At 42.5% G+C, this 13,401-nt stretch overlaps 1 protein-coding gene across 2 annotated transcripts in view; it reads left to right on the forward strand.

Annotated features, from left to right (window-relative positions):
- The window catches only part of LOC147012712 (protein 4.1-like), a 125,100-nt gene extending 113,143 nt beyond the window's left edge, over positions 1-11,957 (forward strand). For both annotated transcript variants that reach the window (XM_085853804.1, XM_085853805.1), the window contains 2 exons: positions 9,010-9,122; positions 10,841-11,957. In XM_085853804.1, the coding sequence (XP_085709930.1) occupies positions 9,010-9,114 (105 nt within the window). In that variant the 3' untranslated portion in view covers positions 9,115-9,122; positions 10,841-11,957. The remainder of the gene's footprint in view (positions 1-9,009; positions 9,123-10,840) is intronic.
- Positions 11,958-13,401: the final 1,444 nt, after the last annotated feature.

Here is a 13,401-nt window from a genome sequence, read left to right on the forward strand (position 1 = left end):
TCGGATCCAAAGCCCACCACCCTAACCATGAAGCCAACACCAGGCATATACAGGCCAACACCCCTAAACAGTTGCACAGAAATTCACCAAACTTTGTATTTATGATCACCACATGACACGGAGGTGCAGCAGCGGTGTAATTTTTTAGCAGCGCCCCCTCGGGTGGGATAAAAAGATCAAATACCAAAAAATGCAATTACAGGAACATTTAAAACATTTTTTCATTAAACTTTGTAGAGGCAATCAACATTGGGGGACGCATGAAATATGTAACAATTTATTTAATTTGACCCCGGGTTCGTGCCCCAGGGGATGGGACTTAGGGTCACAGAGGTAAAAACGGGGAAATAGTTTTTTTTAACTCAAAATTTGATAGTGGGTCGTTTCTGGTGGAACATTTTGCCATCTTTCAACTTTACTTCAGGTGGGAAGCGTGAGCAGGGCCGGCACCAGACTATTTTGCACCCGAGGCAAGGCCAGCTACTTGCATCCCCCCCCCCCAAAAAAAAAAATTGCCAACTTCGATTTTTAAAAACAGATGTTTTGTCGAAAAAATATAAAGCACAAAACTTGAAACTGCTAAATTAATTTTACCACAATATTTTGCTTACAGTCAGACAGAGAAACAAAGAAAAAAACAGACAGAGTTAAAAACGTCTCATAAAAGTTTTGATTTCAGACACATCAAAATCTCACTTTGCGTGCCTTTTCCTTTGCAAATTTTGTCACCAAGCTGAGACTGAAAGAATGTCACCAAGCTGAGACTGAGACTGACAGCAATGTCGGAGAATAGACAGCAGAAAACAGAGAGACCACCGAGCTGCCTGTGATGTGATATCAACGAAGTTGCCTTACTTTCACTTCACAAACAAGTGTGTGTTTTATGGGATTTGCCTGCAAGTAACTTCAAACGACTGAATATCACTCCACAATTGACACTTCCTCTTTTCACCCACTTGTGGAACCACCTTCCTGTGACTGTTCAGTTTTTTTGAAACCCCCCCCCGCCCCATTGTGCCGCTGCCTAACCCAACCCTCCTACCCACAGGAGACCGTTTCCTCCTCTCCTCCCCACCTCTCTCTTCTTGTTCCTGTTTGTTCATTTCCTTGCGTGTTGTGCCTCACTATTGCCCGGTTATCATTACATACCATTTCTCGCCCCGACATGAGCTAAGATTTTGTATAAAAGAAGAAGTTGAGAATGCTCATAATGAGCAAATCGCCCACATTTATCTTATGATACCCACAAGGATTTTCTGCACTATCGCCTGAAGACAGTTTCTGGTTATTTTTTTTTTCTCCATAGATACAGTCAGGGTGTAAGATATTTCATAACCAACGGTTTCTACTTGCCAATCAAGCAAGCATCATCAAAGTAAGTAATTCAGACTTGTCGGTTTGGTCCATCAAAATAGCTGCAGGTTCGAAGGTTAAAATCTTTGATAGATAAGAAAACAACGCCACAAATGATACAGAAATCATCTTGAGGCCATGCATGTGTACGTCTTTCATCGTCAGCACAAGATTGTACACTAACATCACTGGCTTAGGGCGCAGCTGTGCCACTGACGCAACACCCTCTGTAGGTTAGAGCAGAAATTTGTAATTTGGATATGGTGCTTGGGATTTGGATACTCTTCCCAAAAGACACTGTGGGATCTTTAACATCCACAAATTAATGCTGGCAGATGGACTCCCAGTTTAATGTCATTCCAAGGGACGGCACACTCATTGATGCTTCACCCTGTCCGTGAAACACCAGGATGACACAGTTTGAAGCTGGGCCGAGATTTAAACCCAGTCTAGACGGCTCAGACGTGAGTGTTTTATGTAAAGTGTACATAAACAAGATAGGACGTCACCCTTCAGCCATTTAAAGGGTGCTTCAGAACAGTTTGATAAGAAGAACATCGCTGGTAGGTTTTCTTCCCTGATTGTCTTCTCGATAAAACTTTCATTTCACATTGATATTGTATTCGGCTTTCATAAGCAAAAAGGTCTTCGACACAGACTTATTTCTTCATTAAATTATGTATATTATCCTTGACTAACCTCGTCCCAAGCGATGATGTATCCAGCTGGGAGTGATAGTAGCAAGCTCTGACTTTATATTCTGTATGTGGGTGCTGTCTGCAATGCTTGTCAATCAAGACATTGACAAGTGATATCACCAAAGTTTTGACTATCTGGAAAATTTAAAGAAAAACGAAATTATTTAAAACTTGTTCATAATTCACCTGTTTGTGATTAAAAAAAAAAAAATTGAAGCCTGTTGTTTGGTTTCCAGCTCAGGACAAATCAGATTAGGCCAATTTTGAGGGAGGCATGCCAACAACAGCAAACTTTGGTTATAAGCCTCATTATTGGCTTATAAGAAATTCCATTTCCCACTTCAATAAACATGCATTCAGCCACCAAATTCAAAACTGCCCATGGATAATTGAATTCTTCAAATAAAAATAAACTTTGAAGCATTTTCTTGCATTTGCACATGTGGGGATGGTGGGATAGTTTGGAATCGGTGAACTTGCCTCTGAATTTTGTTTGCTTTTGGTTTGATCACTGATGTAAAAAGGGACCCAATGTAAATTGCGGTCCCATTGTGTTGCAGGATGGGTGTTGCCTCGTTTTTAGGAGGAGGAATTGAGCTACCTTTTGTGTCTGTTTGTACTTGTTTGTGGACTTTAAAAAAATAATCCCAGTCTCTCTGAAAAACTTATTTAAATTTTTTTTTTGAAATTTAGCTCTGACATTGGTGTGTGTGTGTGTGTGTGTGTGTGTGTGTGTGTGTGTGTGTGTGTGTGTGTGTGTGTGTGTGTGTGTGTGCGCGCGCGTGTGTACGCTCCTTCCTCCTCTGACAAAATACAAGGAAAGCTTACCTTGATGATGCAAGAAGAAAGACTAGCATTTGAAAAACGAGAGTGACAGACGATATAACCTCCAATGTAAGAAAAGCACAATTGAAAACATTACCGATCTGCATTTGCAATTTTATTCGAAAAAATTCCTTGTCATATATGCGGAAATAAAGACACATGGAGGAAAGTTTGAGCATGGGCTACGCTTTTCTGCATCATCACAATTACTGGAAAAAATTTTCAGAAACAGTTATGTTTATCAAAAATAAAACCATATATGTATATATATATATATATATATATATATATATATATATATATATATATATATATATATATATATATATATATATATATTTTTTTTTTAATTATTATTTTTTTAATATACATATATCCCTGTATTTTTATATTATGTATGTTCAACAAATGATTTAAGATAAATTCAGAGGTTTTGATTTTTTTAAATATATTATTATCACAAAATGACAATGTCTGTAATGACATTAGTTGTTTTCCACCAAAAAAACAGATGACTTTCAAATGGGGATGCCAGCACCACATGCTGTGATGTATAGCTCATGAGCAGTGAATAATGACATCCATTGATGTCATAACAACGGAATGAATGTCTCAAAAGGTCAATAATGATTGCAAGAACCATTAGAACGAATGATTGGTGCAATTCTCCTTCACATCCCCTGAAGAAGCCGCCAGAGAGAATCCAAAGGGAATTGTTGCCTTTGAATGAAAAACATGGCCCGTGTATGGAGAGTTCGTTCATTTACACTTTTTTTTCAAGAAAATTTGAATTTGATTCGATGTCGTTTTTCACTAACAGCTCTATTTTTGCAGGCATGCTTAACTCCATTCCAAATGTTTATTTAGAAATTAAAATAATAGGTTCATGAAAGGACCATGTAACAAAACTTTATTTTGTTAAAATGTTTGTGTTCGTTATGCTGCTGAATCATCTGAGTTAGCGGTTGCATATACACTTTGCTGGTCTCAGAATAACTGACTTTAGACACACATTTGAGACGTTTGTTTTCTGTATTTATTGAGTCCTTGTTGTTTACTCCTATCTATATAATATCCTCCATATAAAGCAGAAAAATCTGTTTATTTGTCTGTTTGTTTCTGATCTACCGACTCCTCGGTCACTGGGCCAATCTCAACCAAACTGTATGTGATGATGCTTTGGAAAAAGGGCATGTTTATAGTGGGATCACAACATCCTCCACCCACCATCTTCCATTTGTGGGGGGATGGTGGGGGGTATCAGAGAAAGTTCAGACTTTTCTCGGAATTGTTTCACTTTTAACTAACCACTGGCCAGACGACAGTTATATTTTAATCCAGCATGGAAAGTATAATCCAGCATAAGTGTCAACTTTAGCCATGACTTATCTGTTTAATTCAACACTGTTACATGTGGTCAGTTCAATAGCTATAAGAAATGCACTGTTGCATATATATATATATATATATATATATATATATATATATATATATATATATATATATATATATATATATATATATATATATATATATTTCTTTTTAATCAAATTTATGATATCAAGTGAAGTGTGGTGTCAGTTTGTGCATTTGCATGTTGGCACGTTTGCATGTCTCCTGTTTCCGGCGGCCATATTTTGCGCTATGTGTGAAAAACTCTGCTCACGGGCAAAGCTCATCATTCAACCAGAATAAGAGCATGATACCAAATGAGATACATTTTTAAAAGATAAATACAACATGGAATCACATTTTATTTAACAGCGCATAATGATTTGGATTATCACAAAGTTAAACGAACCATGTCAGTGTTGTTAATAACAGTCTTTGAAAGTCTTTGAACAAAGGTGACAGTGCAAGGTCAGGTCAGGTATTGGAACATGTGCCAGAGCAGAGCGTCACTGCATCCACTTTCCACCAGTACTCCAAGAGCCCCCGTCTGGCCATCCCCCAGGCACATGCCTGGCCCATCCCCATCTCCTTGAGATGTGGATCAAACTGCTGCAACCATGAGGCAAGTGGTCAGCCCATTGGCCTCCTCCACTCACGAGGCTCCCTCGCTGAGAGTATCTGGTGAGCTGGATCAGCATCAGGAAAACGAGCCACATGTCCATGCAGCCGCAGCTGATGCTCACGGACTATGCAGGTAACAAATCTCATTTGAGTCTCTCTCAGCAACTGCTCATTGGACACAAAGTCCGACCAGCAGTAGCCAAGGATTCTCCGAAGAGACCTGGTACCAAAGGAATTAAGTCTCCATCTGAGGTCCCTTGTTCAAGTCCAAGTCTCACATCCATAGAGCAAGACTGGAAACACCAAGGACCTGAAGACTCGGACATTCGTCCTCCCACACAGGTACCAGCAGTTGGGATGATGCCTGTGTTCCAGGCAGAGCACAGAACTGTATGCAACAACATGAGTACAGTATCTGCACCAGCCTTGAGAAGTTCAGCATCGATGCCACGTATCCCAGGAGTTTTACCCCATTTCAACAGGTTCACCACAGCCTGTGTTCCCACAAATGACGGGGGATCACAATTGATTGGAGGGTCAGCAAGAGGGATCGTAACATCCCTGACATCCAACCCAACAGCTGGTATATCGCAATTGTACAACCGCTCAAAGTAACCGGCCCAGCGCAGTACACAGAGGAATGTGCTTGGAGGAACGCAATGCGCAAATTTCCCTGTAAGCAGGACGAGTATTACTTGTTCACAGGTGATGCTTTACTCCCTCAGAGATTCCTCACACATAGGCCTCCTTGTCCACCCTTAGTGCATGTACAATTTTACGCCTCAACTCCCTGAACAGTTCAGCTCTGCCATTAAGCTTGGCCCTGTGACTCTGGTCAATGGTATTCAGTGTCCCTTGAGAGGCAAAATTCTTCTTCGCCCTTAATTGAGTTCCAGGATATCCACTGGCAACATCAAGGATGGTGGTCTTGAAGACACTCCACGACTCTTCAGGATTTCCCAAATCCCCAATCAGCCTGTTTGCCAACTCCTCAGATACCCTCTCATCCTTGAATTTGCTAACATCCAGCTAAGGCTTGGATGGCATCATTCTCCCAGATTTAAGCTGCAACTTTAGAGTTGCTCCAACAAGCCTGTGGGTGGTATTGAGTAACTAAGCACTCTGGTCGATCCTGCAGTTATGGATCATCCTCCAGTGATCATCAATGAGCACATGGTCATTTTCCTTTGCCATGCCATCTGCACTGGAATACCAAGTCCAGCGATGAGCTTGTGGGTGCTGAAACCCTGAAACAGTCACCCAAAGTGCATGACTTCTTGCAAAGTCAAGGAACTTCGTGCCATTCTGGTTCACAGTTCCTGACCCATGGGGACCAACTCATGTCTCATAACTATCCCTATCAGTTCCAGTCGATGCAATGAAATCCCCCAAGACTAGAAGACCATCTCAGCTGGGGCACTGATCAACCCCAGACTCAAACATTGTATAGAATGCATCCTTCACAGTGAGATAATTCACCTCAGTCGGAGCATAGACAGAGACCAAGGAAATGACACCCAAGGAGTGACAAATCCTTAGTCTCATTATACGCTCGTTGACCAGTGTTACCTCAATTATCATTGGAGTCAGCTTATTGGACACAGCTACAGCAACTCCTTGGGTATGGTAACCATCAGAATAACCAGACCAATAGTAGGTGTAACCACCCATCATGACCTCACCGCAATCCGGTCTCCATACCTCAGAGAGAGCTGCAATACTGATGTTCAAACGATTGAGCTCAGATGATAACAGAGACAGGTGAGCATCCTGTCGTCGGGATAGGACATTCCAGGCACCCACCCGAAGGGACCACCTCAGGTTAACCCAAGGAGACCGCCGTCTGGTAGGCAACACATCAGCACCATTCCGCCACACACCACCGCTATCTGACCCAGGAAGTTTACCTCATGCTTTTCCTCCTGTCATCAAGCAATGGGGTCCCAGAGCCTTTGCCCCAATCCCATCATCCTGTACGCTGCCCTGTTAAGGGCAGCAGCACAGGAGGTACTCCTCCGGAGTGGGTTTTCAGTTTTTTTTGTTTGTGGGTTTTGCGGAATAACGTGTTTTATGGTGCGGAGTGCACATCATGCCACCGACCTCCTAAAAATAGGAACCCAACTGCAGGAGGACATCCACAGACACAGTTCGGCATGAGATATGGATGGCCGCTGGCTCACAAGGAGCCCCTCCAACCTTTGACAGGTTTTGTTTTTCATCCTGCTGGGTCCTCATATCCATACACCTTCCTCCATTTGCAAAATGCAAAAAAAATGCAAAACCTCCATTTTGCATTGTGACCTAAAACTGATGTTCAATAATAAACTTCGAAAAGGTCCAAAATTCACTGGAATTGAATACGCAGTGGACTTGAGGTTGGCGTTTCAAACCGTGGCCAAGTCATTAGTTATGTCAAGGACTTTAAAAATGGTGTGTGTTTCTTCCTTGCTTGACACTCAACATTTAAAAAGGATACAGTATAGATGGAGAGAGAGGAGAGAGAATGAAAGGAGAGGAGAGGGGAATCAGAGCGAGGGGGAGGGGCGAGAGGGAGAATTGGGGGGAAGGGAAGGGAAAGGGGGAGGGAAGAAGTTTCCTTCTGTATCCATCCTGTCCATCCTATTCCTCCCACACCTATTGTTTGTCTCTCTCCATTTTGTCCTCCAACTCTGCAGTTGGTGCCCCCTACCCCCTCCCCCTGTACCCATTGTTTTTCCAAATCTCCCTCTATTTTGTCTTCCAATTCCAAAGTTGGTGCCCCCCCCCAAACCTCCTCTCTACTGTTCCTTTTCCCTGTTGCATCCTGATCTTTTCAGTGTTCTCGCTCTTCCATGATACCCGACTGGATACAAAAAAAATTGTCACAGCTTGGCATCCATTGATCAGGCTTGATGGGTCGAATGGTCTCCTCCTGTGTTGTGAACCATGGTGTCTGTCCATGCGTTCGTATGTCTCTCGTTTCTGGCAGCCGCTTCCCGTGCTGCGTTTGAAATGCTCACGTTCACTTTTGAAATGACAGGAGAACATTCATGAGTAATGTTGATGCCAAATTTTATTTCTAACCATGATATTTTGCCCTCATTTTCAAACAAATTTAACCTCCACCACCTGATGTTGCACCACCATATTATGGTGGGCGGTAGAAGTAGCTCAAAGTTTTGGCTCTGTGTGAAACCGAGAGTGCAACACAATTAACATATTTTAAAGTCCATTAAATAATTCAAATTGATAGATTAACTGAAACTTTTCTTGTCACTGGGAACGGATACTTTTCCCAGTGCTGTATATTATAAGATTCAAATGTTTATTGTTTAAATTCCATTTAGATTATTAAATGACTAAACAGTCAAACATTTAACTTTTTGTTTCATTCATTTATTCACAAGTATGTGAGGTCTATAATATATATATATATATATATATATATATATATATATATATATATATATATATATATATATATATATATATATATATATATATATATATATATATATATAAAGGGATTGACAGGAGAGTGGTCCTATGAATTAAACTTTTATAATGGTGATCTAACACTAATGGAGTAGCTTGTGCATAGATTGCATGCAGGATGAAGAAACGAGTAGACAACAGTGTAGTTAGCCAGTCTCCATGTGCAACGGAAGGTGTGTGTGTGTGTGTGTGTGTGTGTGTGTGTGTGTGTGTGTGTGTGTGTGTGTGTGTGTGTGTGTGTGTGTGTGTGTGTGTGTGTGTGCGTGTGTGCGTGCGTGTGTGCGTGTGTGCGCGCGTGTGTGCATGTAAGCTTCTCTATTTATTTTTAATCAATGTCTAATATGTAAAGAGAATACATTGATCCGTTCATACTGTTTGGTAAAAGTCCAATGGTTTTCTACTCACTCACTTATGATGTGTTTCACTTTTCACATGAAACATCGTAGTTCTGTTCTGGTGCAGGTGCTACATGCCAAATAAACATTTCATTCCGAAGCACATTTGCATTAATTATGCCATTCATATTCACTTTCTCAATCACATATACGTGCATCACTTTCTGAATGAGGAAGTTGGAGTGAAAGTGTGCAGCAAGAGTTCATCTTCTCATTTATTAAGCGTTTTCCCAAACTTTGCCTATTTCAAGGATTTGGCGCAGGCCTTGCAAGCAGCGAAAGAGCAAGTGGAGGCTGGGATGAGCAAAGTGGTCATTCACCAGGAGCTTGAATCATCAGAAGAGACCAAGCAGTAACACTTTCGGTGGGTTTGCCAGGAGTTGGACACACCTTATGCTCTTGCCCTTATCCTGAAATACAATGAATTGTCAGATGCGCAGTTAAGATCATATTTTTGATGTTTAAGATGTGGCGTGACAACATTTGTGCTGGTAATTTTGGAAAAGAGCGATTAAAAACGATACAGCAAATGCCATATAACCTTGATTTCTCTTCCATTCGAGGATGTTCTCCTTCAAGCCATAAATATCCTTACGGCATTGTAACACATTTCTGAACTGTATCTTACCTTTTTTTAAACTCTAAATTTCTTATAACTTCTCCTTTTATTTACAATAGTAGCTGATTCCAGCAAAGAATAAGCAGTGGACATTGCTGGAGGAGGAGATTGGGATTTACTCACTCATCACTTTCAATTTAGTAGGTCTCAAAATTGTAACTACTGTACATCAACAACCTGAAAGAAATAACTTGTGATCACCTTTTAATAAAATAACTCTCTGATATCAAAGCATGGCATATCTGACGCAGAAGTGGACACGGGACACTCCGTCCTCTTTTTATCCTCCATTTGAAACGTGTGGAAATATGTCCCGCAGCAAATCCACCAACCTATAAGGAGAGTGCTCACCCTAACCCTAACCCTAATCCCACACACACCTGAATCCACCTTTGCTTAACATCTTTTGATATCAAACATGTCTGTGTCCGATGAAGTCTGGCCCTGTGCATTGTAACTAAATACTAGAAGGCCGAGTTAACTCCTGCCGGAAATTTGGTTGATACAATTTTCTTTTTGAAAGTAGTGATTACCATTATGAACATGGAAAGGCAGCCGAACCTCGAGGTATGCACACTCGTTTTTTAACTGTCTAGTCTGGGTTCGAATCCAGTCCCACCTATAAACGGTCCAGCCATGCTCCCAGCAATGATGCAAGCCAGCAGTTTCACATGGGGGGGCCGTTCGTTAATGTGTGTGCCGTCCATTGGCAGCACGTTAAGCTGGCCAACCCATCTGCCAACACGAGTTGTTGGTACATCTTTAAGATCCCAGAGTGTTTTTTTTTCCACAAATCGTAGTCAAGTTATCTCCAGCTTGCGGAATAAATTAAAAATTCCTTTCCAAATTGCTTTCAGTCAAACATCAGACTTGTTCAGCTGTTTCCTGAAACACTCGGGCTAGAATTGCTTCCTGGTCATCATCATTTCGTGTGCAGCCTGTGGCTGCTGGTTTGCATCATTGCTGGGAGCATTTGGCTGTACACCTGATGCAGTGCCCCTTGCTGGTTATGGCGAGAATTTGTAATGCGTTTAGGGTGCCAGCAAATACTCGCCAACTCTTCACGAAGGACACCCTGGGATCTTTAACGTCCACCAACTAATTCTGGCAGACGGGACGTCCGTTTATCGTCCATCCGAGGGATGGTACACACAATGATGAATCACCCTGCCTGTGAAACACCGGGAAGACAGTTTATAGCTGGGTCAGGATTCAAACCCATGCGAGACAGATTCGAGGCAAGTGTACATACCTCTCGGCCATCCTGCCAGCCCATTAATCACATTGATATGGTATCAAAACCTTGATATGGTGACTAAGAAGGCAAGCATTTCCTCATTTTATGACTTTTTCCCCCCCCCCCACTGCAAAGTCCATTTTTGTCGGAAAGTTATTTCACATTTGCTAATTGTTTCATCTTACATATTTTCTGTAAATTTTGTTTGCATCTCGATCCCTGTCAGGGCTTCTGCCAGTTGACCAGGACAGGAGGTCCTTCTCCCAGTCAGCAGACTGATGCTGATGTAGGTCTGGAATTTCGAAAAGAACAAAAAAACAAAAAAAAAGAGAAAAAATAACCAAGAAACTGCATTTTGAACCACTGCCTCGGCCTCCGGCACATTAATCCTGGTGCTCGTCTCTACTGCAAGCCGCTCCGGCCGAGGACAAGCTCGCTCGCCTGTTTGTCCGATTCTTCCTTCTACCGGTCCTTATTTCACTCGCAAACGCATGCTTGCTCTCTTTCGTTTCGGATGACCACATGAAGACGCCAGTCTGAGGAAGGGTTCGGTCATTCGTTTCAACATGTATACATGTGTGCTGTAGCGTGCAGTGCAGTCGATGGGATCCAAAGGTGTCGACATGCCTAATATTGTTTTACATAATTTTAAATGATCTCGCGAACAAGTCGCTGGCCTTCAGGCCCGAGCAAAGACGCTTGCTCGTGACGCGACGATTCGAGGCTGAAATTGCATCGCATGGGACACAGATTTCCATCGCTTTGTGAAGGGGGAGAGCATGTCCCGAATTCGCGGCAGAGGTCTCCACCGGACAAAAATAAAAAATAAAAACTAAAAAAAAAAATGAAGGATTTTCATTTTAGTTGGTGTGTGTCATAAGTGAATGCTACTGTTGTTGAACAATTGTCGCAATTGGCGTAACTGCTCATTCCGTTTCATCCACGTCGCCTCTATCGTTTCACATGTAAATGTCTGAGCAATCGCTAACGTTTTATTTGAGATATTACCGACTTTCCACATCAGGCATAGCTATGCCAATGTGTGTAGCTGCCCCTTTGGCGGTGGTGTGATGTGAACGAGGACAGAACCAATTGATACATAACCTGAAAGATAAATCCTGGAACTGGACCAATCAAGCCTTTGAAGTAACAGTTGCATTGCTGTTCATATGTCGGTCGGTATGCTTGTCTTTAGACGTGAATTGTGGATTTACCGCAGATTTATGGCTAGTTGCATCTGTATCGAGGTGAAGGAAAAAAAAAATGTTCATTGCCTTTTTCGGAGTCTCCTTGTATCGCTGTGATGGAGTCTTCTTAATGCTGAATAAATGCCATGTATCATGCGGGGAGTTTTTGTCGGCCCACGTCGTGATGCGACCGTACAAAACGGTTCAAAGTGATGTGCGATGACGTTGCAGGGTGCATGTTATGTGATGATGTGTTGCTCGTGTTGTACAGCACCTGGCTGGCAGGATAGCCTGGAGGTTTGCACAATCGACCCTGAGCTGCCTACCCTGTGCTCGAATCATCTCCCGTCGACGAACTATCATCCTGGTGTTCCGCAGCCAGGGCGATGCATCGATGTATGTGTGTACCATCCGTTTGATGGACGTCAAATTGGGCCTCAGGTCTGCCTGCATTAGTTGATTGATGTTAAAGACCCCATCCATCCATTGGGACCATACTCTGAACAGAGCGTTGGTGCTGCCTAAGCAGTCTCCTTGGCTATTGAGTTCAATCCTGGACGGGTCGCCACTCTGACACAATATACCAGCAAGCTGGCACTCATTTTGCTGACCTCGGAAGGATGACAGGCGGAGTCAACCCCAGCCGGTATTAATTCAACAGCCGAGTGGGATTTTAACTCAGGATACTCGGATCCCAAACCCATCACCCGAACCATTAAGCCAACACCAGGCATAAAGAAACCAAGAGGTGTCCTTCATGAAGAGTAGGTGAGCAATTGCCAGCACCCTGGTCAAATTCCAAATTCCTCCTCGAACCTACAGGAGGCACTGCATCAGCAGCAAAGCTGCACCCCGCAGCCAATTTATTTATTTATTTATTTATTTATTCGTATGCAGCCTTTGGCTGCTTGGCTGTATCATTTTCTGGGGGCACAGCTGTGCTGTTGATGCAGCGCCTGTTACCAGCACGCTGGTACTCATTTTGCCAACCTTGGAAGGATGACAGGCTGTCAACCCGATCTGTTGTTAATTCAACGGCTCTCGACTGGCTTGCACTCATGACCCTAGAATGTTAAGCCAAGCACGTTAACCGTTCAGCCAGCACCAGGCCTCCCCAGCCAATGATGCTGTGTGCAATATCTGGAAGAATAAGTGAAGTACAGCACCATACTCATTGCCTTTGCCTTGAACCACCCAGCACAAGGTTCGATCCAACACATGCTTAAAGATGTTTTGGGTTCATGACTCCGATCATTGAAAACAAAGAAAAAGGGATTCGATTTTCTTGGGATGGGCCAAGGAACCGTTTCTCAACCATGACATTGGCTTGAAAGCATCCCTCCCTCATTTGTTATTCTAAAGGTCACTGGAGGCTTTGAACACAATATTCTGACTTGCACACTTTACTACCACTTTCAAATATGTGCTTGATGTAAACATTCCATTTGCACACCTATTTCTGCCTCTGTGTACACGTGTTACGAACACACAATCATTGTCACCTCTGCGACTGAGGGTGAACAGAGGTTATGGATTCACCCCTGGTTCGTCCGTTTGTCCGCAGGATATCTCAAAAACTTATTGATGGATTCGGACAAAA

This window comes from Eptatretus burgeri, chromosome 14, assembly GCF_056783735.1.
Source record: "Eptatretus burgeri isolate ZD-2024b chromosome 14, Ebu_testis_v1, whole genome shotgun sequence".
In the NCBI taxonomy this organism is placed as follows: Eukaryota; Metazoa; Chordata; class Myxini; order Myxiniformes; family Myxinidae; genus Eptatretus; species Eptatretus burgeri.